The 24,023-nt window shown below is 50.2% G+C and overlaps 3 protein-coding genes across 3 annotated transcripts in view; 2 read left to right on the top strand and 1 right to left on the bottom strand.

Annotated features, from left to right (window-relative positions):
- eif2a (eukaryotic translation initiation factor 2A) overlaps nucleotides 1-3,300 on the top strand; it is a 21,788-nt gene extending 18,488 nt beyond the window's left edge. The window contains exons 14-16 of the mRNA XM_083914609.1: nucleotides 47-163; nucleotides 2,064-2,129; nucleotides 3,071-3,300. Of these exons, the coding sequence (XP_083770735.1) occupies nucleotides 47-163; nucleotides 2,064-2,129; nucleotides 3,071-3,136 (249 nt within the window). The 3' untranslated portion in view covers nucleotides 3,137-3,300. The remainder of the gene's footprint in view (nucleotides 1-46; nucleotides 164-2,063; nucleotides 2,130-3,070) is intronic.
- Nucleotides 3,301-10,915: 7,615 nt separating this feature from the next.
- On the top strand, nucleotides 10,916-14,387 carry tsen34 (TSEN34 tRNA splicing endonuclease subunit). The gene is made up of 5 exons (XM_083913569.1): nucleotides 10,916-11,016; nucleotides 12,390-12,626; nucleotides 12,710-12,839; nucleotides 12,924-13,211; nucleotides 13,896-14,387. Exons 1-5 carry the CDS (start codon nucleotides 10,990-10,992, stop codon nucleotides 14,081-14,083), a joined length of 870 nt encoding a protein of 289 aa, XP_083769695.1. The 5' UTR covers nucleotides 10,916-10,989; the 3' UTR covers nucleotides 14,084-14,387.
- Nucleotides 14,388-15,080: 693 nt separating this feature from the next.
- On the bottom strand, nucleotides 15,081-21,621 carry clrn1 (clarin 1). Its single transcript, XM_083914519.1, has 3 exons — nucleotides 21,203-21,621; nucleotides 19,705-19,884; nucleotides 15,081-16,123 (listed from the first exon to the last, which is right to left on the bottom strand). The coding sequence occupies exons 1-3, from the start codon at nucleotides 21,453-21,455 to the stop codon at nucleotides 15,858-15,860; spliced, it is 699 nt and encodes a 232-aa protein (XP_083770645.1). The 5' UTR covers nucleotides 21,456-21,621; the 3' UTR covers nucleotides 15,081-15,857.
- Nucleotides 21,622-24,023: the final 2,402 nt, after the last annotated feature.

Here is a 24,023-nt window from a genome sequence, read left to right as displayed (position 1 = left end):
TAACACGCTAACATGCTAACACGCTAACGCTACGGTTTCTCCGCAGGAGGCGAAGCCTGAGCCTGAACCTCAGTCTGACCCCGCCCCCGTCAGCGACAGCAGCCAATCAGAGCCGAGCAGCGGCGACCCGGAGACGGACAAGAAGATAAAGAACTTAAAGAAGGTGAGGAGTGTGTGTGTGTGTGTGTGTCTGTGTGTGTGTGTGTGCGTGTGTGTGTGTGTCTGTGTGTGTGTGTGTGTGTGTGTGTGTGTGTGTGTGTGTGCTGCTCTCTGATGTGTGTGTGTGTGTGTGTGTGTGTGTGTGTGTTAGTGTTGCACGGTATACCGATACTAGAAAGGTACCGCGGTTCCCAGCCGTTAAGAACGTTTTCTTAGTATCGGTACTTTGTGAATTTTCTGCGACAGCGTGTCTGTGCAGCTTCTCTCTGCTTCCTCGCTGCCTGCAGACGGAGTGGGCGTGGCTTTACGGTGACGGACAGTCACAGAGCAGAGCGAGACAGACATGGCCGAAAGTCTCACGAGTGCTCCTGCCGACCGTCCGAGGCTTGTTGTAAGAGCAGACGCACGTTGCAGACAGCGAGGGCAAGCCCACGGACACCACAAGGCCCGTATGTAAGAGATGCTATAAGTCGGTGATGACCAAGGAAGGCAACACGTCCAACCTGGCGAAGCATCTCGCGGACAGACACCCCGATTTGCACCGAGAGTTCAAAGAGCTGCAGGTTAGCAATAGATAACGTTAAATATCCCCCGGATGAAGTCAAGCGAACTGTTCTCCCATCAGAATTGCAGGAGGCCGTCAGGGGAGAAGCTGTTTAACAGTCCGGTGTGGTTCCACATATCTCTGTCTGCTAACGCAGCGTTCACACTGGTGACAGGAACTTTACCATAACATGCGCTGGTGTTCACAAGTATGATAAACAACAACACTCATTTTAAGTCAACCGGTGCTGGTAATATAATCATAGCATGCACATTATTGTCAAAAATTTACAAGATATATTGTAATTTACATGATTAGAAAATGGTATGGTAAGAGCACAGACCTCCACCGGGTCTGGCTCAGTTGTGTTAGACTTTACTGCACTGATGCAGTTTGCAGGCTGATAATACAAGGTTTGAATTTTATCAACTTAAAATACTAATTGCAAATTTCCCTTTTGTGGGACGAATAAAGTATTATCTTATTTTATGAATTGCCAGATTTACAATTATTTTTATGCTGAATAGAATTGTAGTTAATGTGCTGTTACTTTTTTTCTACTACACACTGAGCTTTAAATGGAAAATCAGGTCATTAAATAATCTGTGAGAGCAAACGAGACAAATAAACAACACGAGACACTCGTCTTTTTGGACACAGAGATGCTTGTAACCACATTGGCAGCTAAGTTAACTATCAGCCTGAAATAATGATGATAATATTAGTAGAATTGAAGCATAAGCATAAAGTTCTGCAGCTTTGACAAAAATCTCTATATTTATTTTGACTTTTTAAGTTTAAGTGTTGTAATGAATAAAAATAAATAATTTTAAGTTCCACATTTTGTCATCTAATATTTTATTCCATTACTTTTGCTGATGTTTTAGTTTTCTGCCGTGGTATCGTTTCAGTATCGGTATCGAGATATTTTAGGCAGGTATCGTACCGAAGTCATAATTTTGGTATCGTGACAACACTAGTGTGTGTGTGTGTGTGCTGCTCTCTTACGTGTGTGTGTATGTGTGTGTGTGTGTGTGTGTGCTGCTCTCAGATGTGTGTGTGTATGTGTGTGTGTTTGTGTGTGTGTGCTGCTCTCTGATTTGTGTGTATGTGTGTGTGTTTGTGTGTGTGTGCTGCTCTCTTACGTGTGTGTGTATGTGTGTGTGTTTGTGTGTGTGTGCTGCTCTCTGATTTGTGTGTGTGTGTGTGTGTGTGTGTGTGCTGCTCTCTGATGTGTGTGTGTGTGTGTGTGTGTGTGTGTGCTGCTCTCTGATGTGTGTGTGTGTGTGTGTGTGTGTGTGTGTGTGTGTGTGTGCTGCTCTCTGATGTGTGTGTGTGTGTGTGTGTGTGTGTGTGTCAGAAACTCAAAGCGATGGAGGAGTTAAAGGATCAACAGGCGTCTGGAAAAGTTCTGCAGAAGAATCAGGTGAAGATTCACAAACATGTTTATTTATTTATTTATTTATTTATTTATTTATTTATTATTTATCTGTTTTAGTGAAGCTGTAAAAGACTGAGTCAGCACTTTACTCTGAATGTGTTGTGTTGTGTGTCTGTGTGTTGTTGTGTGTCTGTATTGTGTGTCTTGTGTTGTGTGTTGTGTGTCTGTGTGTTGTGTGTCTGTTGTGTTGTTGTGTGTTGTGTGTTTGTTGTGTGTCTGTGTGTCTGTGTTTGTTGTGTTGTTTGTTGTGTGTCTGTGTTGTGTGTGTTTGTGTGTCTGTGTGTTGTGTGTCTGTTGTGTGTCTGTGTGTTGTGTGTTTGTTGTGTGTCTGTGTGTCTGTGTGTGTGTGTGTCTGTGTGTTGTGTGTCTGTGTTGTGTGTCTGTGTTGTGTGTCTGTGTTGTTGTGTTGTGTGTGTGTTGTGTGTCTGTGTGTTGTGTGTTGTATGTGTTGTTGTGTGTGTGTGTGTTGTGTGTCTGTGTGTTGTTGTGTGTCTGTGTGTGTGTTGTGTGTCTGTGTTGTGTTTCTGTGTGTGTGTTGTGTGTGTGTGTGTTGTGTGTCTGTGTTGTGTTGTTGTATGTGTGTTGTGTGTCTGTGTGTCGTGTGTCTGTGTGTTGTGTGTTGTGTTTGTTGTGTTGTGTTGTTGTGTGTCTGTTGTGTCTGTGTTGTGTGTCTGTGTGTTTGTTGTGTTGTGTCTGTGTGTTGTGTGTCTGTTGTGTTGTGTTGTTGTGTGTGTTTGTTGTGTTGTTGTGTGTGTGTTTGTTGTGTTGTGTGTCTGTGTGTTGTGTGTCTGTGTGTCTGTGTTGTGTGTCTGTGTGTTGTATGTGTGTCTGTGTGTCTGTGTTGTGTGTCTGTGTTGTTGTGTGTGTGTGTTGTGTGTCTGTGTGGTGTCTGTGTGTTGTGTTTGTGTGTGTCTGTTGTGTTGCAGCTGGAGAAGCTGCAGAAGGAGGATCAGCTGTTGAAGGAGCTGCAGCAGCTGCAGGTCGGACAGTAGAGGGCGCTGCAGGAGGCCACGCCCCATACGAAGAGACCACGCCCCCACCGCGGGATACCACACCCCATACGAGGAGGCCACGCCCACCGAAGCCCTGTTGCTATGCAACGTGTGTACAGATGCTGAAGCCAGTGTTCCTTTCAAAATAAAAGCAGTTTTCATCATTTGTGTTCTTTTCATGTGACGTTCAAGGACCTCTGGTTTTCTGTGAACTCCCCCAGAGAGTGGCTCTGATGCAGGAGAGTTCATTCATTCATTCATCTTCAACCGCTTATCCCGGGGTCAGGGTCGTGGGGGGTTCTGGAGCCGATCCCAGCTGACATCGGGCGTGAGGCGGGTCCACCCTGGACAGGACGCCAGTCTATCACAGGACACATAGAGACGAACAGAGACAGACAACCATTCACACCTACGGGTGATTTAGAGTCATCAATGAACCCAACACCTGCACGTCTTTGGACTGTGGGAGGAAACCGGAGAACCCGGAGAAAACCCACGCAGACACGGGGACAACATGCTCCACACAGAAGGGGTTCAAACCAGGAACCCACGCAGACACGGGGACAACATGTAAACTCCACACAGGAGGGATTCAAACCAGGAACCCACGCAGACACGGGGGGGACACGCTAACTCTATAATAATAATTATTAAGTCTAAATTAGGAACAAACACACATAATTATTATGATTATGCTTCAGTTTGAAACCTGTTTTAATTCTGGAGTTGATTCATAAACAGTGGTTTTGTTTCAGGGCCGTGGACTCGTGTTCGTGTTCGTGTTCGTGTTCGTGTTCGTGTTGTTCGTGTTGTTCGTGTTCGTGTTGTTCGTGTTGTTCGTGTTCGTGTTCGTGTTGTTCGTGTTGTTCGTGTTCATGTTGTTCGTGTTCGTGTTGTTCGTGTTGTTCGTGTTCGTGTTGTTCGTGTTCGTGTTGTTCGTGTTCGTGTTGTTCGTGTTCGTGTTCGTGTTGTTCGTGTTCGTGTTGTTGTTCGTGTTGTTGGTGTTCGTGTTGTTGGTGTTCGTGTTGTTGGTGTTCGTGTTCGTGTTGTTCGTGTTCGTGTTGTTCGTGTTCGTGTTCGTGTTGTTGGTGTTCGTGTTGTTGGTGTTCGTGTTGTTCGTGTTGTTCGTGTTGTTGGTGTTCGTGTTGTTCGTGTTGTTGGTGTTCGTGTTCGTGTTGTTCGTGTTCGTGTTGTTCGTGTTGTTCGTGTTCGTGTTGTTGGTGTTCGTGTTGTTGGTGTTCGTGTTGTTCGTGTTGTTCGTGTTGTTGGTGTTCGTGTTGTTCGTGTTGTTCGTGTTCGTGTTCGTGTTGTTCGTGTTCGTGTTGTTGTTGTTCGTGTTCGTGTTGTTCGTGTTGTTCGTGTTCGTGTTCATGTTGTTCGTGTTCATGTTGTTCGTGTTCGTGTTGTTCGTGTTGTTCGTGTTCGTGTTCATGTTGTTCGTGTTCATGTTGTTCGTGTTCGTGTTCGTGTTGTTCGTGTTGTTCGTGTTCGTGTTCGTGTTGTTCGTGTTGTTCGTGTTGTTCGTGTTGTTGTTCGTGTTGTTGTTGTTCGTGTTGTTCGTGTTGTTCGTGTTCGTGTTGTTCGTGTTGTTCGTGTTGTTTGTGTTCGTGTTCGTGTTGTTGTTGTTGTTCGTGTTGTTCGTGTTCGTGTTGTTCGTGTTCGTGTTGTTCGTGTTCGTGTTGTTTGTGTTCGTGTTCGTGTTCGTGTTCGTGTTCGTGTTGTTCGTGTTCGTGTTGTTCGTGTTCGTGTTGTTTGTGTTCGTGTTCGTGTTGTTCGTGTTTGTGTTCGTGTTCGTGTTGTTCGTGTTCATGTTGTTCGTGTTCGTGTTGTTCGTGTTCGTGTTGTTCGTGTTGTTCGTGTTGTTGTTCGTGTTGTTGTTCGTGTTCGTGTTGTTCGTGTTCGTGTTCGTGTTCGTGTTGTTCGTGTTCGTGTTGTTCGTGTTCGTGTTGTTCGTGTTGTTTGTGTTCGTGTTCGTGTTCGTGTTCGTGTTCGTGTTCGTGTTCGTGTTCGTGTTGTTCGTGTTCGTGTTGTTCGTGTTGTTCGTGTTCGTGTTCGTGTTCGTGTTGTTCGTGTTCGTGTTCGTGTTGTTGTTCGTGTTCGTGTTCGTGTTGTTCGTGTTGTTCGTGTTCGTGTTCGTGTTGTTTGTGTTGTTCGTGTTCGTGTTCGTGTTGTTCGTGTTGTTCGTGTTGTTCGTGTTCGTGTTCGTGTTGTTGTTGTTGTTCGTGTTCGTGTTCGTGTTCGTGTTGTTCGTGTTCGTGTTGTTCGTGTTGTTCGTGTTCGTGTTCGTGTTGTTCGTGTTCGTGTTCGTGTTGTTGTTCGTGTTCGTGTTCGTGTTGTTCGTGTTGTTCGTGTTCGTGTTCGTGTTGTTTGTGTTGTTCGTGTTCGTGTTCGTGTTGTTCGTGTTGTTCGTGTTGTTCGTGTTCGTGTTCGTGTTGTTTGTGTTGTTCGTGTTCGTGTTCGTGTTGTTCGTGTTGTTCGTGTTGTTCGTGTTCGTGTTGTTCGTGTTGTTCGTGTTGTTCGTGTTCGTGTTCGTGTTGTTTGTGTTGTTCGTGTTCGTGTTCGTGTTGTTTGTGTTGTTCGTGTTCGTGTTGTTCGTGTTCGTGTTCGTGTTGTTTGTGTTGTTCGTGTTCGTGTTCGTGTTGTTCGTGTTGTTCGTGTTCGTGTTGTTCGTGTTCGTGTTGTTGTTATTCGTGTTGTTCGTGTTGTTCGTGTTCGTGTTGTTGTTGTTCGTGTTCGTGTTGTTCGTGTTCGTGTTGTTCGTGTTCGTGTTGTTCGTGTTCGTGTTCGTGTTGTTCGTGTTCGTGTTCGTGTTGTTGTTCGTGTTCGTGTTCGTGTTGTTCGTGTTCGTGTTCGTGTTGTTTGTGTTGTTCGTGTTCGTGTTCGTGTTGTTCGTGTTCGTGTTGTTGTTCGTGTTCGTGTTGTTTGTGTTGTTCGTGTTCGTGTTGTTCGTATTGTTCGTGTTCGTGTTCGTGTTGTTCGTGTTTGTGTTGTTCGTGTTGTTCGTGTTGTTCGTATTGTTCGTGTTCGTGTTGTTCGTGTTCGTGTTGTTCGTGTTTGTGTTGTTCGTGTTCGTGTTGTTCGTGTTGTTCGTGTTCGTGTTGTTCGTGTTCGTGTTCGTGTTGTTCGTGTTCGTGTTCGTGTTGTTCGTGTTCGTGTTGTTTGTGTTGTTCGTGTTGTTCGTGTTCGTGTTGTTCGTGTTGTTGTTGTTCGTGTTGTTGTTCGTGTTCGTGTTGTTCGTGTTGTTCGTGTTCGTGTTGTTCGTGTTCGTGTTGTTTGTGTTCGTGTTGTTGTTGTTCGTGTTCGTGTTGTTCGTGTTGTTCGTGTTCGTGTTGTTCGTGTTGTTCGTGTTGTTGTTCGTGTTGTTGTTGTTCGTGTTGTTGTTGTTCGTGTTGTTGTTGTTCGTGTTGTTGTTGTTCGTGTTGTTGTTGTTCGTGTTGTTCGTGTTGTTCGTGTTCGTGTTGTTCGTGTTGTTCGTGTTGTTGTTCGTGTTGTTGTTGTTCGTGTTCGTGTTGTTCGTGTTCGTGTTGTTCGTGTTGTTCGTGTTCGTGTTGTTCGTGTTGTTTGTGTTCGTGTTGTTCGTGTTGTTCGTGTTTGTGTTGTTCGTGTTGTTCGTGTTCGTGTTCGTGTTGTTCGTGTTCGTGTTGTTCGTGTTGTTCGTGTTCGTGTTGTTCGTGTTCGTGTTGTTCGTGTTCGTGTTCGTGTTCGTGTTGTTGTTCGTGTTCGTGTTGTTCGTGTTGTTCGTGTTCGTGTTGTTCGTGTTCGTGTTGTTCGTGTTGTTCGTGTTGTTGTTCGTGTTGTTCGTGTTGTTCGTGTTCGTGTTGTTCGTGTTCGTGTTGTTCGTGTTGTTCGTGTTGTTGTTCGTGTTGTTCGTGTTGTTCGTGTTGTTCGTGTTCGTGTTGTTCGTGTTGTTCGTGTTGTTGTTCGTGTTCGTGTTGTTCGTGTTCGTGTTGTTGTTCGTGTTCGTGTTGTTCGTGTTGTTCGTGTTGTTCGTGTTCGTGTTGTTCGTGTTCGTGTTCGTGTTGTTCGTGTTCGTGTTGTTCGTGTTCGTGTTCGTGTTGTTCGTGTTCGTGTTCGTGTTGTTCGTGTTGTTCGTGTTCGTGTTGTTCGTGTTCGTGTTCGTGTTGTTGTTCGTGTTCGTGTTCGTGTTGTTCGTGTTGTTCGTGTTGTTCGTGTTCGTGTTGTTGTTTGTGTTCGTGTTCGTGTTGTTCGTGTTGTTCGTGTTCGTGTTGTTCGTGTTCGTGTTCGTGTTGTTCGTGTTCGTGTTCGTGTTGTTGTTCGTGTTGTTCGTGTTGTTCGTGTTGTTCGTGTTCGTGTTCGTGTTGTTCGTGTTGTTCGTGTTCGTGTTGTTCGTGTTCGTGTTCGTGTTGTTCGTGTTCGTGTTCGTGTTGTTGTTCGTGTTGTTCGTGTTGTTCGTGTTTGTGTTCGTGTTCGTGTTGTTCGTGTTGTTCGTGTTCGTGTTGTTGTTTGTGTTCGTGTTCGTGTTGTTCGTGTTGTTCGTGTTCGTGTTGTTCGTGTTCGTGTTCGTGTTCGTGTTGTTCGTGTTGTTCGTGTTGTTCGTGTTCGTGTTGTTGTTTGTGTTCGTGTTCGTGTTGTTCGTGTTGTTCGTGTTGTTGTTGTTCGTGTTGTTCGTGTTGTTCGTGTTGTTCGTGTTCGTGTTGTTGTTTGTGTTCGTGTTCGTGTTCGTGTTGTTCGTGTTGTTCGTGTTCGTGTTGTTGTTTGTGTTCGTGTTCGTGTTCGTGTTGTTCGTGTTGTTCGTGTTCGTGTTGTTGTTTGTGTTCGTGTTCGTGTTGTTCGTGTTCGTGTTGTTCGTGTTCGTGTTGTTGTTTGTGTTCGTGTTCGTGTTGTTCGTGTTCGTGTTGTTCGTGTTCGTGTTCGTGTTGTTCGTGTTGTTGTTTGTGTTCGTGTTGTTGTTCGTGTTGTTCGTGTTGTTCGTGTTGTTCGTGTTCGTGTTCGTGTTCGTGTTCGTGTTGTTCGTGTTGTTCGTGTTCGTGTTGTTCGTGTTCGTGTTCGTGTTGTTCGTGTTCGTGTTCGTGTTGTTGTTCGTGTTGTTCGTGTTGTTTGTGTTCGTGTTCGTGTTCGTGTTGTTCGTGTTGTTCGTGTTCGTGTTGTTGTTTGTGTTCGTGTTCGTGTTGTTCGTGTTCGTGTTGTTCGTGTTCGTGTTGTTGTTTGTGTTCGTGTTCGTGTTGTTCGTGTTCGTGTTGTTCGTGTTCGTGTTGTTCGTGTTGTTCGTGTTGTTCGTGTTGTTCGTGTTGTTCGTGTTGTTCGTGTTGTTCGTGTTGTTCGTGTTGTTCGTGTTGTTCTTGTTGTTCGTGTTCGTGTTCGTGTTGTTCGTGTTCGTGTTCGTGTTGTTGTTTATGTTCGTGTTGTTCGTGTTGTTCGTGTTGTTCGTGTTGTTCGTGTTGTTCGTGTTCGTGTTGTTCGTGTTCGTGTTCGTGTTGTTGTTTATGTTCGTGTTGTTTGTGTTGTTCGTGTTCGTGTTGTTCGTGTTGTTGTTGTTCGTGTTGTTCGTGTTGTTGTTGTTCGTGTTGTTCGTGTTGTTCGTGTTGTTCGTGTTGTTCGTGTTGTTCGTGTTGTTCGTGTTGTTGTTGTTCGTGTTGTTCGTGTTGTTGTTGTTCGTGTTGTTCGTGTTGTTCGTGTTGTTCGTGTTGTTGTTGTTCGTGTTGTTCGTGTTGTTGTTGTTCGTGTTGTTCGTGTTGTTGTTGTTCGTGTTGTTCGTGTTGTTGTTGTTCGTGTTGTTCGTGTTGTTGTTGTTCGTGTTGTTCGTGTTGTTCGTGTTTGTGTTGTTCGTGTTGTTCGTGTTGTTCGTGTTCGTGTTGTTCGTGTTGTTCGTGTTCGTGTTCGTGTTCGTGTTGTTCGTGTTGTTCGTGTTCGTGTTCGTGTTGTTCGTGTTCGTGTTGTTCGTGTTCGTGTTGTTCGTGTTGTTCGTGTTGTTCGTGTTCGTGTTGTTCGTGTTCGTGTTGTTCGTGTTGTTCGTGTTCGTGTTGTTCGTGTTGTTCGTGTTGTTCGTGTTCGTGTTGTTCGTGTTCGTGTTGTTCGTGTTGTTCGTGTTCGTGTTGTTTGTGTTGTTCGTGTTCGTGTTCGTGTTCGTGTTGTTTGTGTTGTTCGTGTTCGTGTTCGTGTTGTTCGTGTTCGTGTTGTTCGTGTTCGTGTTCGTGTTGTTGTTCGTGTTCGTGTTGTTCGTGTTGTTCGTGTTGTTCGTGTTCGTGTTCGTGTTGTTGTTGTTGTTCGTGTTCGTGTTCGTGTTGTTCGTGTTGTTCGTGTTGTTCGTGTTCGTGTTCGTGTTGTTTGTGTTGTTCGTGTTCGTGTTCGTGTTGTTTGTGTTGTTCGTGTTCGTGTTGTTCGTGTTGTTCGTGTTCGTGTTCGTGTTGTTTGTGTTGTTCGTGTTCGTGTTCGTGTTGTTTGTGTTGTTCGTGTTCGTGTTGTTTGTGTTGTTCGTGTTCGTGTTCGTGTTGTTTGTGTTGTTCGTGTTCGTGTTGTTTGTGTTGTTCGTGTTCGTGTTGTTCGTGTTGTTCGTGTTCGTGTTGTTGTTGTTGTTCGTGTTCGTGTTGTTCGTGTTGTTCGTGTTCGTGTTCGTGTTGTTCGTGTTGTTCGTGTTGTTCGTGTTGTTCGTGTTGTTCGTGTTCGTGTTCGTGTTGTTGTTGTTGTTCGTGTTCGTGTTGTTCGTGTTGTTCGTGTTCGTGTTCGTGTTCGTGTTCGTGTTGTTCGTGTTGTTCGTGTTGTTCGTGTTCGTGTTGTTGTTGTTGTTCGTGTTCGTGTTGTTCGTGTTGTTCGTGTTCGTGTTCGTGTTCGTGTTGTTGTTGTTGTTGTTGTTGTTGTTCGTGTTGTTGTTGTTGTTCGTGTTCGTGTTGTTCGTGTTGTTCGTGTTCGTGTTCGTGTTGTTGTTGTTGTTCGTGTTCGTGTTGTTCGTGTTGTTCGTGTTCGTGTTCGTGTTCGTGTTGTTGTTGTTGTTGTTCGTGTTCGTGTTGTTCGTGTTTTTCGTGTTCGTGTTCGTGTTCGTGTTCGTGTTGTTCGTGTTCGTGTTCGTGTTGTTGTTCGTGTTGTTCGTGTTCGTGTTGTTGTTCGTGTTGTTCGTGTTCGTGTTCGTGTTCGTGTTCGTGTTCGTGTTGTTCGTGTTCGTGTTCGTGTTGTTGTTCGTGTTGTTCGTGTTCGTGTTGTTGTTCGTGTTGTTCGTGTTGTTGTTCGTGTTCGTGTTCGTGTTGTTCGTGTTCGTGTTCGTGTCCGTGTTCCTGTTGTTGTTGTTGTTGTTCGTGTTGTTGTTGTTTAATTTCAGTGTAAATCTTTAAAGACTAATTTTTTAAACATAAACACTTTAAACAAAAGTTCTGGTAAAAATAAAAACAAATCACTGAGAAATGAATCAAAATCATCTCAAATAATAAATGAAATCATTCATCAAAAAAAAAAAAGCTGCTTAAATTAAACACAATTAGAAATGAAAAAGTCATTTTTATTTTAAAGTATTTTTGAATTTAAACGATTTAACTTTTGTTTCTCATGTTGAAAGTGTTGAATATTAATTTATTATTTATTAAAACTTAACCCGACTCTCATTGGCTGATTCCCCGTCACGTGTTTCCGCTCTGTGACGTGTTTCCGGTCAGACCTCCACAGTAAAAGTCTATTAAACAAACAGACGCGCTCGTGTTCGTGTTCCGTCACTTCCGGGTTTTAATCCGGAACTAGTTCCTCTGGCGGAATCACGTCCAGCGGTGACGCGGCCGTCACGTGTCCGCGCTCGTCCAATCCCGCGGCTGCTCTCAGTAAACACAGAACACAAAATGGCGGCGCCCGTGATCCGCGCGAGAGGCGCTGAAGACGGTTGATGTTCAAACGTTTGACGCGAAAACTGCGACATGGAGACCGGAAGCACGTGCGCACAGGTACGTCACAGCTGACGTCACACAGGTGATGGTTACCTGTGACCTGATGGTCTCTGATGGTCTCTGATGGTCCCTGATGGTCCCTGATGGTCTCTGATGGTCTCTGATGGTCCCTGATGGTCCCTGGTGGTCTCTGATGGTCTCTGATGGTCCCTGATGGTCCCTGATGGTCCCTGGTGGTCTCTGATGGTCTCTGATGGTCCCTGATGGTCTCTGATGGTCCCTGATGGTCTCTGATGGTCCCTGATGGTCTCTGATGGTCTCTGATGGTCTCTGATGGTCTCTGATGGTCTCTGATGGTCCCTGATGGTCTCTGGTGGTCCCTGATGGTCTCTGGTGGTCTCTGATGGTCCCTGATGGTCCCTGGTGGTCTCTGATGGTCCCTGATAGTCTCTGATGGTCCCTGATGGTCCCTGATGGTCTCTGATGGTCCCTGATAGTCTCTGATGGTCCCTGATGGTCCCTGATGGTCTCTGATGGTCTCTGATGGTCCCTGATGGTCCCTGATGGTCTCTGGTGGTCTCTGATGGTCCCTGATGGTCTCTGATGGTCTCTGATGGTCCCTGATGGTCCCTGATGGTCCCTGATGGTCTCTGATGGTCTCTGATGGTCCCTGATGGTCCCTGATGGTCTCTGGTGGTCTCTGATGGTCCCTGATGGTCTCTGATGGTCTCTGATGGTCCCTGATGGTCCCTGATGGTCCCTGATGGTCTCTGATGGTCTCTGATGGTCCCTGATGGTCCCTGATGGTCTCTGATGGTCCCTGATGGTCTCTGATGGTCTCTGATGGTCCCTGATGGTCCCTGATGGTCTCTGGTGGTCTCTGATGGTCCCTGATGGTCTCTGATGGTCTCTGATGGTCCCTGATGGTCCCTGATGGTCCCTGATGGTCTCTGATGGTCTCTGATGGTCCCTGATGGTCCCTGATGGTCTCTGATGGTCCCTGATGGTCTCTGATGGTCCCTGATGGTCTCTGATGGTCCCTGATGGTCCCTGATGGTCCCTGATGGTCCCTGATGGTCTCTGATGGTCCCTGATGGTCTCTGATGGTCTCTGATGGTCTCTGGTGGTCTCTGATGGTCTCTGATGGTCCCTGATGGTCCCTGATGGTCCCTGTTGGTCTCTGATGGTCCCTGATGGTCTCTGGTGGTCTCTGACGGTCTCTGATGGTCTCTGATGGTCCCTGATGGTCTCTGACGGTCTCTGATGGTCTCTGATGGTCCCTGATGGTCTCTGATGGTCTCTGATGGTCTCTGATGGTCCCTGATGGTCTCTGATGGTCTCTGATGGTCTCTGATGGTCTCTGATGGTCCCTGATGGTCTCTGATGGTCCCTGGTGGTCTCTGATGGTCCCTGACGGTCTCTTGTCACAGGTCGCGGTGATGGAGGAGGACTCTGGTGCTGTGGCGGTGAGCCTGTGTGACTCCGCCCCCCTGCTGTGGAGGGTGCAGGACCTGCGGGCAGCCAGGGCCCAGGGCCTGGTGGGGGCGCTGCTGGGGTCACTGCCCCGGACCCCCCGACAGAACGTCCGCCTGGGCCGCCCGCTGCTGCTGCTGCCGGAGGAGGAGCGGCTGCTGACGGAGCGCCGCGCTGCTGCGGCGGACAACCAGGTTAGTTCACCTGCTGCTAACCCGGTTAGTTAACCCGGATTAGTTTAACCCGGTTAGTTTGACCCGGTTGGTTGTGGTTGCAGGACGTTGGGGGGGCGGAGCTCCGTGTGCAGGTGCAGCAGGAGCAGCAGCGGAGTTATGAGGAGCAGAGCGTCCTCGCCATGGAGGACAGGAAGTCAGCACTGCTCCGCGCCATGACATCATCACACACAGGTGAGAGTCACACGCTGTCACTGCGCCGCCTGGACCTGCGCTCTCTAACACACCTGGTTCTGGTTCTGGTTCTGGTCCTCTCAGGGTCTGGAGCCGAGGCCGCAGACGAGGCCCTGCGCGGCCGCCTGGAGGCCCTGAACCGGAGCTTTACCTTCCCCCGCTCTGCGATGGCGGTCCAGCTGAGCACGGCGAGGGCGGGGCTGTCCTACTGTCCCGAGGCCCGGGCCTTCCTGCGGGCCGGTCGACCAATCAGAGGGCAGGACGAGCCGCGCTGCGATGACGTCAGGTACCAGGTGTTCAGGGACCTGAGGGGGCGGGGCTTCTACCTGACCTCCGCCGGGAAGTTCGGAGGAGACTTCCTGGTTTATCCAGGTGAGTGTCCACACAAGGTCTGGGGTCAGGTCCTGAAGGATCCGGTCCAGAAGGATCAGGTCCTGAAGGATCAGGTCCTGAAGGATCAGGTCCTGAAGGATCAGGTCCAGAAGGATCAGGTTCTGAAGGATCAGGTCCAGAAGGATCAGGTTCTGAAGGACCAGGTCCTGAAGGATCAGGTCTTGAAGGATCAGGTCCAGAAGGATCAGGTCCTGAAGGATCAGGTCCAGAAGGATCAGGTCCTGAAGGATCAGGTCCTGAAGGATCAGGTCTTGAAGGATCAGGTCCTGAAGGATCAGGTTCTGACGGATCAGGTCCAGAAGGATCAGGTTCTGAAGGATCAGGTTCTGAAGGATCAGGTCCTGAAGGATCGGGTCCAGAAGGACCAGGTCCTGAAGGATCAGGTCTTGAAGGATCAGGTCCTGAAGGATCAGACCCTGAAGGATCAGACCCTGAAGGATCAGGTCCAGAAGGATCAGGTCCAGAAGGATCAGGACGTGTTTCAGTGATCTGTTGTTTTCTGTGGTTTGAATAAACTGAACTCTCTGTGACGGCGTCTCGGTGACGGCGTCTCGGTGACGGCGTCTCTGTGACGGCGTCACGGTGACGGCGTCTCGGTGACGGCGTCTCGGTGACGGCGTCACGGTGACGGCGTCTCGGTGACGTGGTCTCCGTCTCCCTCAGGTGACCCCCTGCGGTTCCACGCCCACTTCATCGCCGTGTGTCTGTCCCTGGAGCGGTCCGTGGGTCTGCTGGACGTCCTGGCTGTGGCCCGTCTGGGCTCCAACGTCAAGAAGACCGTCCTGCTGTGCTCGCCGCGGGCGGACGGACCCGTGCTGTACACCTCGCTGCAGTGGAGCGGGATGGTCTAGAACCGCCGTCCCCAAGGACCCCCCCTGGGCCCCGGGCATCCTCCAGGACCCCCCCTGGGCCCCGGGCCTCCTCCGGACCCCCGCTGGGCCCCGGGTCTCCTCCAGGACCCCTGCTGGGCTCCAGGCCTCCTCCAGGACCCCCGCTGGGCCCCGGGCCTCCCCCAGGACCCCTGCTGGGCCCCGGGCCTCCTCCAGGACCCCCCCTGGGCCCCGGGCCTCCTGTGGGTCACCACAGACTGCACAGACTCATTGGACGTAGAATCTGGGTCAGCGGGACCAGGTCTGAGGCGTTCTGGGCTCAGTGGACACGTGGACGTTCTCTTTAAACTTTATTGTCACACTTTTGTCTTTGAGCTGCTGTGAAATAAAGTTTTAAATAAAGTTTTAAATAAAAAAACGAGACCAGAACCTCGAGGACCAGACGAGTCTTTAATCACAAACATTCATCTGAGGGTGTCGCGGGTCCACCTGGTCCTGAGGGGCCAGGTGGACCGGGGGGGGGGGGGGGGGTCTCTGTAAACCGCTCCACTGTTGCAGGTTGTTTTGGGAACGACTTTGTAAATGTATCACCATGACAACCGTTCCTGTTGTGCAGGTTCAGGACTTTAAGCAGCGGCGGTTTGGGGGGACGCGGACGGCCTTCCAGAACCATCCCACGGGCTCTTGGCGTCGCAGCCTGAGGGTCTCCTGTGGGCGTGGCCTGGTTCACCGCCGCTGCTTAAAGACCCAGTGACGTCTGTTTGTTCTCTTCTTTAAAAGAATCTTAAATAATAATCGTTTTATCTGAACTCAAGGTTCTGAACCGGGTTCCTGAGTTTTCAGGAAACAGGAAACAGGAAACAGGAAACAGGAAACAGGAAGCAGGAAACAGGAAGCAGGAAGGAGAACGAGCACAAGAACACGACTGTGACACAGAAACAGGCTGAACATGTGGAATCTTTATTAAAGTCATGTTAATCTGTTGTTGGGTGCAGCTACTGTAGGCTGGTGTCCAGGGTTGTCTGTTGTTGGGTGCAGCTACTGTAGGCTGGTTACCAGGGTTGTCTGTTGTTGGGTGCAGCTACTGTAGGCTGGTTGCCAGGGTTGCCTGTTGTTGGGTGCAGCTACTGTAGGCTGGTTGCCAGGGTTGTCTGTTGTTGGGTGCAGCTACTGTAGGCTGGTTGCCAGGGTTGTCTGTTGTTGGGTGCAGCTACTGTAGGCTGGTTGCCAGGGTTGCCTGTTGTTGGGTGCAGCTACTGTAGGCTGTGAGTCCCTATAGGCCGAGCATTCACTCCATGGACTGAGAGAAAGGAGAGGAACGCCATTCAAACGCACGCCCACATGGCTACGCTGCTCCTGGATGCTAACATCACTTTCATCTGCACTTAGCTGCAACGGCTAACGCTAACGGCTAACGCTAACGGCTAACGCTAACTGTCAGTCAAACTCCTCTAATCCTTGTTTTGATGCTGTGGTTTTCTGGAGGGGACGGGTTCAAACAGGCTCAAACAGACTCCGCTCTCCTGGAGCTACTGGGCCGGGTCTGACCAACCTGGCAACCCCACTGCTGGACTTATACTTTGTTGTTGGGACGACGATCTGGAGACTCTAGATGGAGCCGCTCTGATCGTTCTACAGACTCAACCTTTAAGGTACAAACAGGAGTTTATCTCAAAGTGAATAACAGAAGCGTGACTGTGTCGCTCCACAGACGACAGGAAGTGATGATTAGGGTTCACACTAAAGGAGCATCCGTCAGTGATGTCATCAGTCTCTGTCCGTCGCCCCCCAGGTCTCAGTACATGAGGTCGGCCGCCCCCCCGCCCAGGTCCGACTCTTTGCTCTGCTGGAAGGGAAACTGGACTCCCGCCAGGCGGATGAGCAGGAAGTTGAGCGCGTGGAGGAGGAAGACGAGGAAGAAGAGCCAGAAGGAGCGATCGTAGCGCTCCGTGTACGTCGTGAAGACGAAGTTCACCTCGTTGAAGTTGGCGATCCGAGCGGAGAGACGGTGAAGCTTCACCTCCGACGCAAACAGGACCATCACCAGGCAGCTGCTCAGACCTGCGGGGACAGGAAGTGACATCACAGGACGCTCTTCACTTCTTCTTCACTCAGACTCAGAAACACTGAGGACCCTGTGGAGAGCCCCGTTCCACCTCAGGGGGTCTGTCCCTCACATCAGCGTCATCTGAGACTCTCCTGCCTCCTGTCTCCTGCCTCCCTGTCTCTTGCCTCCCTGTCTCTTGTCTCATGTCTCCTGCCTCCCTGTCTCTTGTCTCCTGTCTCTTGTCTCCTGTCTCTTGTCTCCTGCCTCCCTGTCTCCTGTCTCTTGTCTCCTGTCTCCCTGTCTCTTGTCTCCTGCCTCCCTGTCTCTTGTCTCCTGCCTCCCTGTCTCTTGTCTCCCGGTCTCTTGTCTCCTGCCTTCTTGTCTCTTGTCTCCTGTCTCTTGTCTCCTGTCTCTTGTCTCCTGCCTCCCGGTCTCTTGTCTCCTGTCTCCCTGTCTCTTGCCTCCCTGTCTCCTGTCTCTTGTCTCTTGTCTCCTGTCTCTTGTCTCCTGTCTCTTGTCTCTTGCCTCCCTGTCTCCTGTCTCTTGTCTCCTGTCTCTTGTCTCCTGCCTCCCTGTCTCTTGTCTCTTGTCTCCTGTCTCCTGCCTCTTGTCTCCTGTCTCCTGCCTCTTGTCTCTTGTCTCCTGCCTCCTGTCTCTTGTCTCCTGTCTCTTGTCTCTTGTCTCCTGTCTCTTGCCTCCCTGTCTCTTGCCTCCCTGTCTCCTGTCTCTTGTCTCCTGTCTCTTGTCTCTTGTCTCCTGCCTCCTGTCTCTTGTCTCCTGTCTCTTGTCTCCTGCCTCCTGTCTCTTGTCTCCTGCCTCTTGTCTCCTGTCTCTTGTCCCCTGCCTCTTGTCTCCTGTCTCTTGTCTCTTGCCTCCCTGTCTCCTGTCTCTTGTCTCCTGTCTCTTGTCTCTTGTCTCCTGCCTCCTGTCTCTTGTCTCTTGCCTCCCTGTCTCCTGTCTCCTGTTTCTTGTCTCCTGCCTCCCTGTCTCTTGTCTCCTGCCTCTTGTCTCCTGTCTCTTGTCTCCTGCCTCTTGTCTCCTGTCTCCTGTCTCTTGTCTCTTGCCTCCCTGTCTCTTGCCTCCCTGTCTCCTGTCTCTTGTCTCCTGTCTCCTGTCTCTTGTCTCCTGCCCCCTGTCTCTTGTCTCTTGTCTCCTGCCTCCCTGTCTCTTGCCTCTTGTCTCCTGTCTCTTGTCTCTTGTCTCCTGTCTCTTGTCTCTTGCCTCCCTGTCTCTTGCCTCCCTGTCTCCTGTCTCCTGCCCCCTGTCTCTTGTCTCTTGTCTCCTGCCTCCCTGTCTCTTGCCTCTTGTCTCCTGTTTCTTGTCTCTTGTCTCCTGCCTCCCTGTCTCTTGTCTCCTGCCTCTTGTCTCCTGTCTCTTGTCTCCTGCCTCTTGTCTCCTGTCTCCTGTCTCTTGTCTCTTGCCTCCCTGTCTCTTGCCTCCCTGTCTCCTGTCTCTTGTCTCCTGTCTCCTGTCTCTTGTCTCCTGCCCCCTGTCTCTTGTCTCTTGTCTCCTGCCTCCCTGTCTCCTGTCTCTTGCCTCTTGTCTCCTGTCTCTTGTCTCCTGCCTCCTGTCTCTTGTCTCTTGCCTCCCTGTCTCTTGCCTCCCTGTCTCCTGTCTCCTGCCCCCTGTCTCTTGTCTCTTGTCTCCTGCCTCCCTGTCTCCTGTCTCTTGCCTCTTGTCTCTTGTCTCCTGCCTCCCTGTCTCCTGTCTCTTGCCTCTTGTCTCCTGTCTCTTGTCTCTTGTCTCCTGCCTCTTGTCTCTTGTCTCTTGTCTCCTGTCTCTTGTCTCTTGTCTCTTGTCTCCTGTCTCCTGTCTCTTGTCTCTTGTCTCCTGCCTCCTGTCTCTTGTCTCTTGCCTCCCTGTCTCTTGCCTCCCTGTCTCCTGTCTCCTGTCTCCTGCCCCCTGTCTCTTGTCTCCTGTCTCTTGCCTCTTGTCTCTTGTCTCCTGCCTCTTGTCTCCTGTCTCTTGTCTCCTGTCTCTTGTCTCCTGCCTCTTGTCTCTTGTCTCCTGTCTCTCGTCTCCTGTCTCTTGTCTCTTGCCTCCCTGTCTCTTGTCTCTTGTCTCTTGCCTCTCGTCTCCTGTCTCTTGTCTCTTGCCTCCCTGTCTCTTGTCTCTTGTCTCTTGTCTCCTGTCTCTTGTCTCCTGTCTCCTGTCTCTTGTCCCCTGCCTCCCTGTCTCCTGTCTCTTGTCTCTTGTCTCCTGTCTCTTGTCTCTTGTCTCCTGCCTCCCTGTCTCCTGCCTCTTGTCTCCTGTCTCCCTGTCTCCCTGTCTCTTGTCTCCTGTCTCCCTGTCTCTTATCTCCTGCCTCTTGTCTCTTATCTCCTGCCTCTTGTCTCTTGTCTCCTGCCTCTTGTCTCCTGTCTCTTGTCTCCTGTCTCTTGTCTCCTGCCTCTTGTCTCTTGTCTCTTGTCTCCTGTCTCTCGTCTCCTGTCTCTTGTCTCTTGCCTCCCTGTCTCTTGTCTCTTGTCTCTTGCCTCTCGTCTCCTGTCTCTTGTCTCTTGCCTCCCTGTCTCTTGTCTCTTGTCTCTTGTCTCCTGTCTCTTGTCTCCTGTCTCCTGTCTCTTGTCCCCTGCCTCCCTGTCTCCTGTCTCTTGTCTCCTGTCTCTTGTCTCTTGTCTCCTGCCTCCCTGTCTCCTGCCTCTTGTCTCCTGTCTCCCTGTCTCCCTGTCTCTTGTCTCCTGCCTCTTGTCTCCTGTCTCCTGTCTCTTGTCTCCTGCCTCCCTGTCTCCTGTCTCCTGCCTCTTGTCTCCTGTCTCCCTGTCTCCCTGTCTCTTGTCTCCTGCCTCTTGTCTCCTGCCTCCCTGTCTCTTGTCTCCTGCCTCTTGTCTCCTGTCTCTTGTCTCCTGCCTCCCTGTCTCCTGTCTCTTGTCTCCTGTCTCCTGTCTCTTGTCTCCTGCCTCCCTGTCTCCTGTCTCCTGTCTCTTGTCTCCTGTCTCCTGTCTCTTGTCTCCTGCCTCCCTGTCTCCTGTCTCCTGCCTCTTGTCTCCTGTCTCCCTGTCTCCCTGTCTCTTGTCTCCTGCCTCTTGTCTCCTGTCTCCCTGTCTCTTATCTCCTGCCTCTTGTCTCTTATCTCCTGCCTCTTGTCTCTTGTCTCCTGCCTCTTGTCTCCTGCCTCTTGTCTCCTGTCTCCTGCCTCTTGTCTCTTGTCTCTTGCCTCTCGTCTCCTGTCTCTTGTCTCTTGTCTCTTGCCTCCTGTCTCCTGTCTCCTGTCTCCTGTCTCTTGTCTCTTCTCTCCTGTCTCCTGTCTCTTGTCTGTGGTCCCTGAGGATCAGGTGAGTGACACCTGTGAGAGTCTACGGTGTGACCATGAGAGTCTACGGTGTGACCCTGAGAGTCTACGGTGTGACCCTGAGAGTCTACGGTGTGACCCTGAGAGTCTACGGTGTGACCCTGAGAGTCTACGGTGTGACCCTGAGAGTCTACGGTGTGACCCTGAGAGTCTACGGTGTGACCCTGAGAGTCTACGGTGTGACCATGAGAGTCTACGGTGTGACCCTGAGAGTCTACGGTGTGACCCTGAGAGTCTACGGTGTGACCATGAGAGTCTACGGTGTGACCCTGAGAGTCTACGGTGTGACCCTGACGCGTGACTCACAGCAGGTGAAGGTCCACAGGTAAAGTCCCAGGGGGCCTTGCAGCGTCTCGTACGGTCGGCCGAAGGCGTTGAAGAAGAAGAAGCCGGAGGCCACTGAGGAGAAGAGGATCACGACACCACAGAAGAAGACGACGCTGACGTGGAGGCCCACCGGGACGGCGCTCAGCAGGTCTGGGAAGACTGGGAGAGACAGGGCTGCAGGTCAGAGCAGGTCCCAGCTGACCCCAGAACCAGGACCAGCCCCAGAACCAGGTCCCAACTGACCCCAGAACCAGGTCCCAGCTGACCCCAGAACCAGGTCCCAACTGACCCCAGAACCAGGGCCAGCCCCAGAACCAGGTCCCAACTGACCCCAGAACCAGGTCCCAGCTGACCCCAGAACCAGGACCAGCCCCAGAACCAGGTCCCAGCTGACCCCAGAACCAGGACCAGCCCCAGAACCAGGTCCCAGCTGACCCCAGAACCAGGTCCCAACTGACCCCAGAACCAGGTCCCAACTGACCCCAGAACCAGGACCAGCCCCAGAACCAGGTCCCAACTGACCCCAGAACCAGGACCCAACTGACCCCAGAACCAGGTCCCAACTGACCCCAGAACCAGGACCAGCCCCAGAACCAGGTCCCAACTGACCCCAGAACCAGGTCCCAACTGACCCCAGAACCAGGTCCCAGCTGACCCCAGAACCAGGTCCCAACTGACCCCAGAACCAGGACCAGCCCCAGAACCAGGTCCCAGCTGACCCCAGAACCAGGTCCCAACTGACCCCAGAACCAGGTCCCAACTGACCCCAGAACCAGGACCAGCCCCAGAACCAGGTCCCAACTGACCCCAGAACCAGGACCCAACTGACCCCAGAACCTGAACAAGCCCCAGAACATGTTCCAATGTGTGTGTGTGTGAGCTTTTGTGTGTGTGTGTGTGTGTGTGTGTGTGTGTGTGTGTGTGTGTGTGTGTGTGTGTGTGTGTCTGTCCCTGTGTGTGTGTGTGTGTGTGTGTGTGTGTGTGTGTGTGTGTGTGTGTGTGTGTCTGTCCCTGTGTGTGTGTGTGTGTGTGTGTGTGTGTGTGTGTGTGTGTGTGTGTGTGTGTGTGTGTGTGTGTGTGTGTGTGTGTGTGTGTGTGGAGCTCGTTAGTGTCTCTGCTCTCATTAAAAACTCTGAGTGAACTGAAAACATGAACCGACCCCGGACCTGTTGCACACGGCCCCGGACCTGTTGCACACGGCCCCGGACCTGTTGCACACGGCCCTGGTGTCCCCTGCAGCAGCAGTGTGTGTTGTGTTGAATTATTGAATTAATCTGAATAATTAATGAGCAGGTGAGATCACCTGTTCTCCGTCACCATGGCAACCGTTACTCCAGTAATGCTCCTTCTGTGGACTTGTTATTATCATCAAATATTTAATTATATTATATTATATTATATTATCTGATATTACATTAAATCATATTATATTATATTATATTATATTAAATCCCATATTAGCGGGACCGTCACTCACAGCTGAAGCGGGACGGCCGCCCTCCCAGCCCGCACTGCTTCACCCTCTCCCCGGTGAACAGCCCGTAGTTCAGCTCCCCCAGGAACTTGTCCAGTTCGGGTCCGGTCGCGTTCACCAGCTCGGCCCCGGTCCGGCACAGCACGACCCCGCGGACCCACAGCGGCAGGCCGGTGGCCACCGCGGCCGTCAGGGCGCAGCAGAGCCCGAAGAGCCCGGACACCGAGAACACGAGCTGCTTCTGTCGGCTCGGCATGACCGGAGAGGCGGGGAGGAGAGGCTGCAGGGGCCGGGGAGGAGGACCGGAGAGGCGGGGAGGAGAGGCTGCAGGGGCCGGGGAGGAGGACCGGAGGAGGCGGGGGCGAGAGGAGGCGGGGGCCGGGAGGAAGACCGGAGCACCGGAGGAGAGGAGGCGGGGGGGAGAGGAGGACCGGAGTACCGGAGGAGAGGCTGCAGGGGCCGGGGAGGAGGACCGGAGGAGGCGGGGGCGAGAGGAGGCGGGGGCGAGAGGAGGCGGGGGCCGGGAGGAAGACCGGAGCACCGGAGGAGAGGAGGCGGGGGGGAGAGGAGGACCGGAGGAGGCGGGGGCCGGGGAGGAGGACCGGAGCACCGGAGGAGAGGAGGCGGGGGCCGGGAAGGAGAGGAGACGGGGGCCGGGAAGGAGGACCGGAGGAGAGGAGGCGCAGAGGAGAGGAGGACCGGAGGAGAGGAGGCGGGGGCCGGGGAGGAGAGGAGACGGGGGCCGGGAAGGAGGACCGGAGGAGAGGAGGACCGGAGGAGAGGAGGCGGGGGCCGGGGAGGAGAGGAGACGGGGGCCGGGAAGGAGGACCGGAGGAGAGGAGGCGCAGAGGAGAGGAGGTCCGGTGGAGAGGAGGCGGGGGCCGGGGAGGAGAGGAGACGGGGGCCGGGAAGGAGGACCGGAGGAGAGGAGGCGCAGAGGAGAGGAGGTCCGGTGGAGAGGAGGCGGGGGCCGGGGAGGAGAGGAGGCGGGCGCCGGGGAGGAGGACCAGAGCACCGGAGGGAGGGGGGCTGGGGTCAACTGGTCGTAGGGAGGTCAGGTGGCGCCCCCCGGTGGACCTTTCAAAATAAAACACTTGGATTCCACAGGAGTTCTTTCCCCTAAAGTTCATTTCTGAATTATTCCAAATATTATGGTTTTATTTATGTTGTGCAACAACAGAAACCAGACCCCGGACCCCGGACCCGGGACCCGGGACCCGGGACCCCAGACCCCGGACCCCGGACCCCAGACCCCAGACCCCGGACCCGAGACCCGGGACCCGGGACCCCAGACCCCGGACCCCGGACCCGAGACCCCAGACCCCAGACCCGAGACCCCAGACCCCGGACCCCGGACCCCAGACCCCAGACCCCGGACCCGAGACCCGGGACCCGGGACCCCAGACCCCGGACCCCGGACCCCAGACCCCAGACCCCGGACCCCAGACCCCAGACCCGGGACCCGGGACCCCAGACCCCAGACCCCGGACCCCGGACCCCGGACCCCAGACCCGAGACCCCAGACCCGAGACCCCGGACCCCAGACCCGAGACCCCAGACCCCGGACCCCAGACCCCAGACCCCAGACCCCAGACCCGGGACCCCAGACCCCGGACCCGGGACCCCAGACCCCAGACCCGGCCTTGAGTGTGAGGGGACGGGGTCCTGGACTCTGATCCCATTGAATCAACATTTATTAATATTAATATATTTAATATGACCGAACTTCTCCGTGAGTGCTTTTATTTTGTCAGACTTCCGTTTGAACCCTTCCGCCCCCCGTAGCCCCGCCCCCTCAGCTCAGGGTTCAGTGCGCGAGGCTCCGAGAGTTCAGAGGCACGAGACGAAGAGAGAGAGACAGGATGACGAGGTCGGTGCTCGTTATTATTATTATTATTATCATTATTAATATCATTATTATTATTATTATTATTATTATTATTATTATTATTATTATCATTATTATTATTATTATTATTATTATTATTATTATTATTATTATTATTATTATTATTATTATCATTATTATTATTATTAATATTATTATTAATATTATTATTATTATTATTATTATTATTATTATTATTAATATCATTATTATTATCATTATTATTATTATTATTATTATTATTATTATTAATATCATTATTATTATTAATATTATTATTATTATTATTATTATCATTATTATTATTGTTATTAATATTATTATTAATATTATTATTATTATTATTATTATTATTATCATTATTATTATTATTATCATTATTATTATTATTATTATCATTATTATTATTATTAATATTATTATTATTATTATCATTATTATTATTGTTATTAATATTATTATTAATATTATTATTATTATTATTATTATTATTATTATTATTAATATCATTATTATCATTATTATTATTATTATTATTATTATTATTATTATTATTATTATTATCATTATTATTATCATTATTATTATTATTATTATTGTTATTATTATTATTATTATTATTATTATTATTATTATTATTATTATTATCATTATTATTATTAATATTAATATTATTATTATTAATATTATTATTATTATTATTAATATTATTATTATTAATAATAAAGTTAATTATGATCATAAACTTGTATCTGTTCAGTTTAAACTTAATTATTATTATTATAATTAATTCATGTCTTTATTAATAATCATTCTATTTTTAACTGTTAATAATTAAAATAATAATAATAAAGTGTTGATGATGTGTTTGTCAGCTGGTTGGCGTTCTTCTTCTTCATGGCGGTGGCGTCCCCCGTGTTCGTGGCGTCCCCCGTG

This window comes from Echiichthys vipera (assembly GCF_963691815.1).
Source record: "Echiichthys vipera genome assembly, chromosome: 5".
Classification (NCBI taxonomy): Eukaryota; Metazoa; Chordata; class Actinopteri; order Perciformes; family Trachinidae; genus Echiichthys; species Echiichthys vipera.
This window is presented reverse-complemented; position numbering and strand designations above follow the sequence as displayed.

Bases quoted from the DNA above. Each gene is read 5' to 3' on its own strand.
- tsen34 (XM_083913569.1), top strand. From the start codon at position 10,990: ATGGAGACCGGAAGCACGTGCGCACAG. The intron at 12,627-12,709 runs GTTAGTTCACCT...TTGTGGTTGCAG, and splicing joins CTGCTGCGGCGGACAACCAG to GACGTTGGGGGGGCGGAGCT. The intron at 12,840-12,923 runs GTGAGAGTCACA...TGGTCCTCTCAG, and splicing joins CATGACATCATCACACACAG to GGTCTGGAGCCGAGGCCGCA.
- clrn1 (XM_083914519.1), bottom strand. From the start codon at position 21,455: ATGCCGAGCCGACAGAAGCAGCTCGTGTTCTCGGTGTCCGGGCTCTTC. The intron at 19,885-21,202 runs GTGAGTGACGGT...TGTCTCTCCCAG, and splicing joins GCGGCCGTCCCGCTTCAGCT to TCTTCCCAGACCTGCTGAGC. The intron at 16,124-19,704 runs GTGAGTCACGCG...CTGTCCCCGCAG, and splicing joins CCTGTGGACCTTCACCTGCT to GTCTGAGCAGCTGCCTGGTG.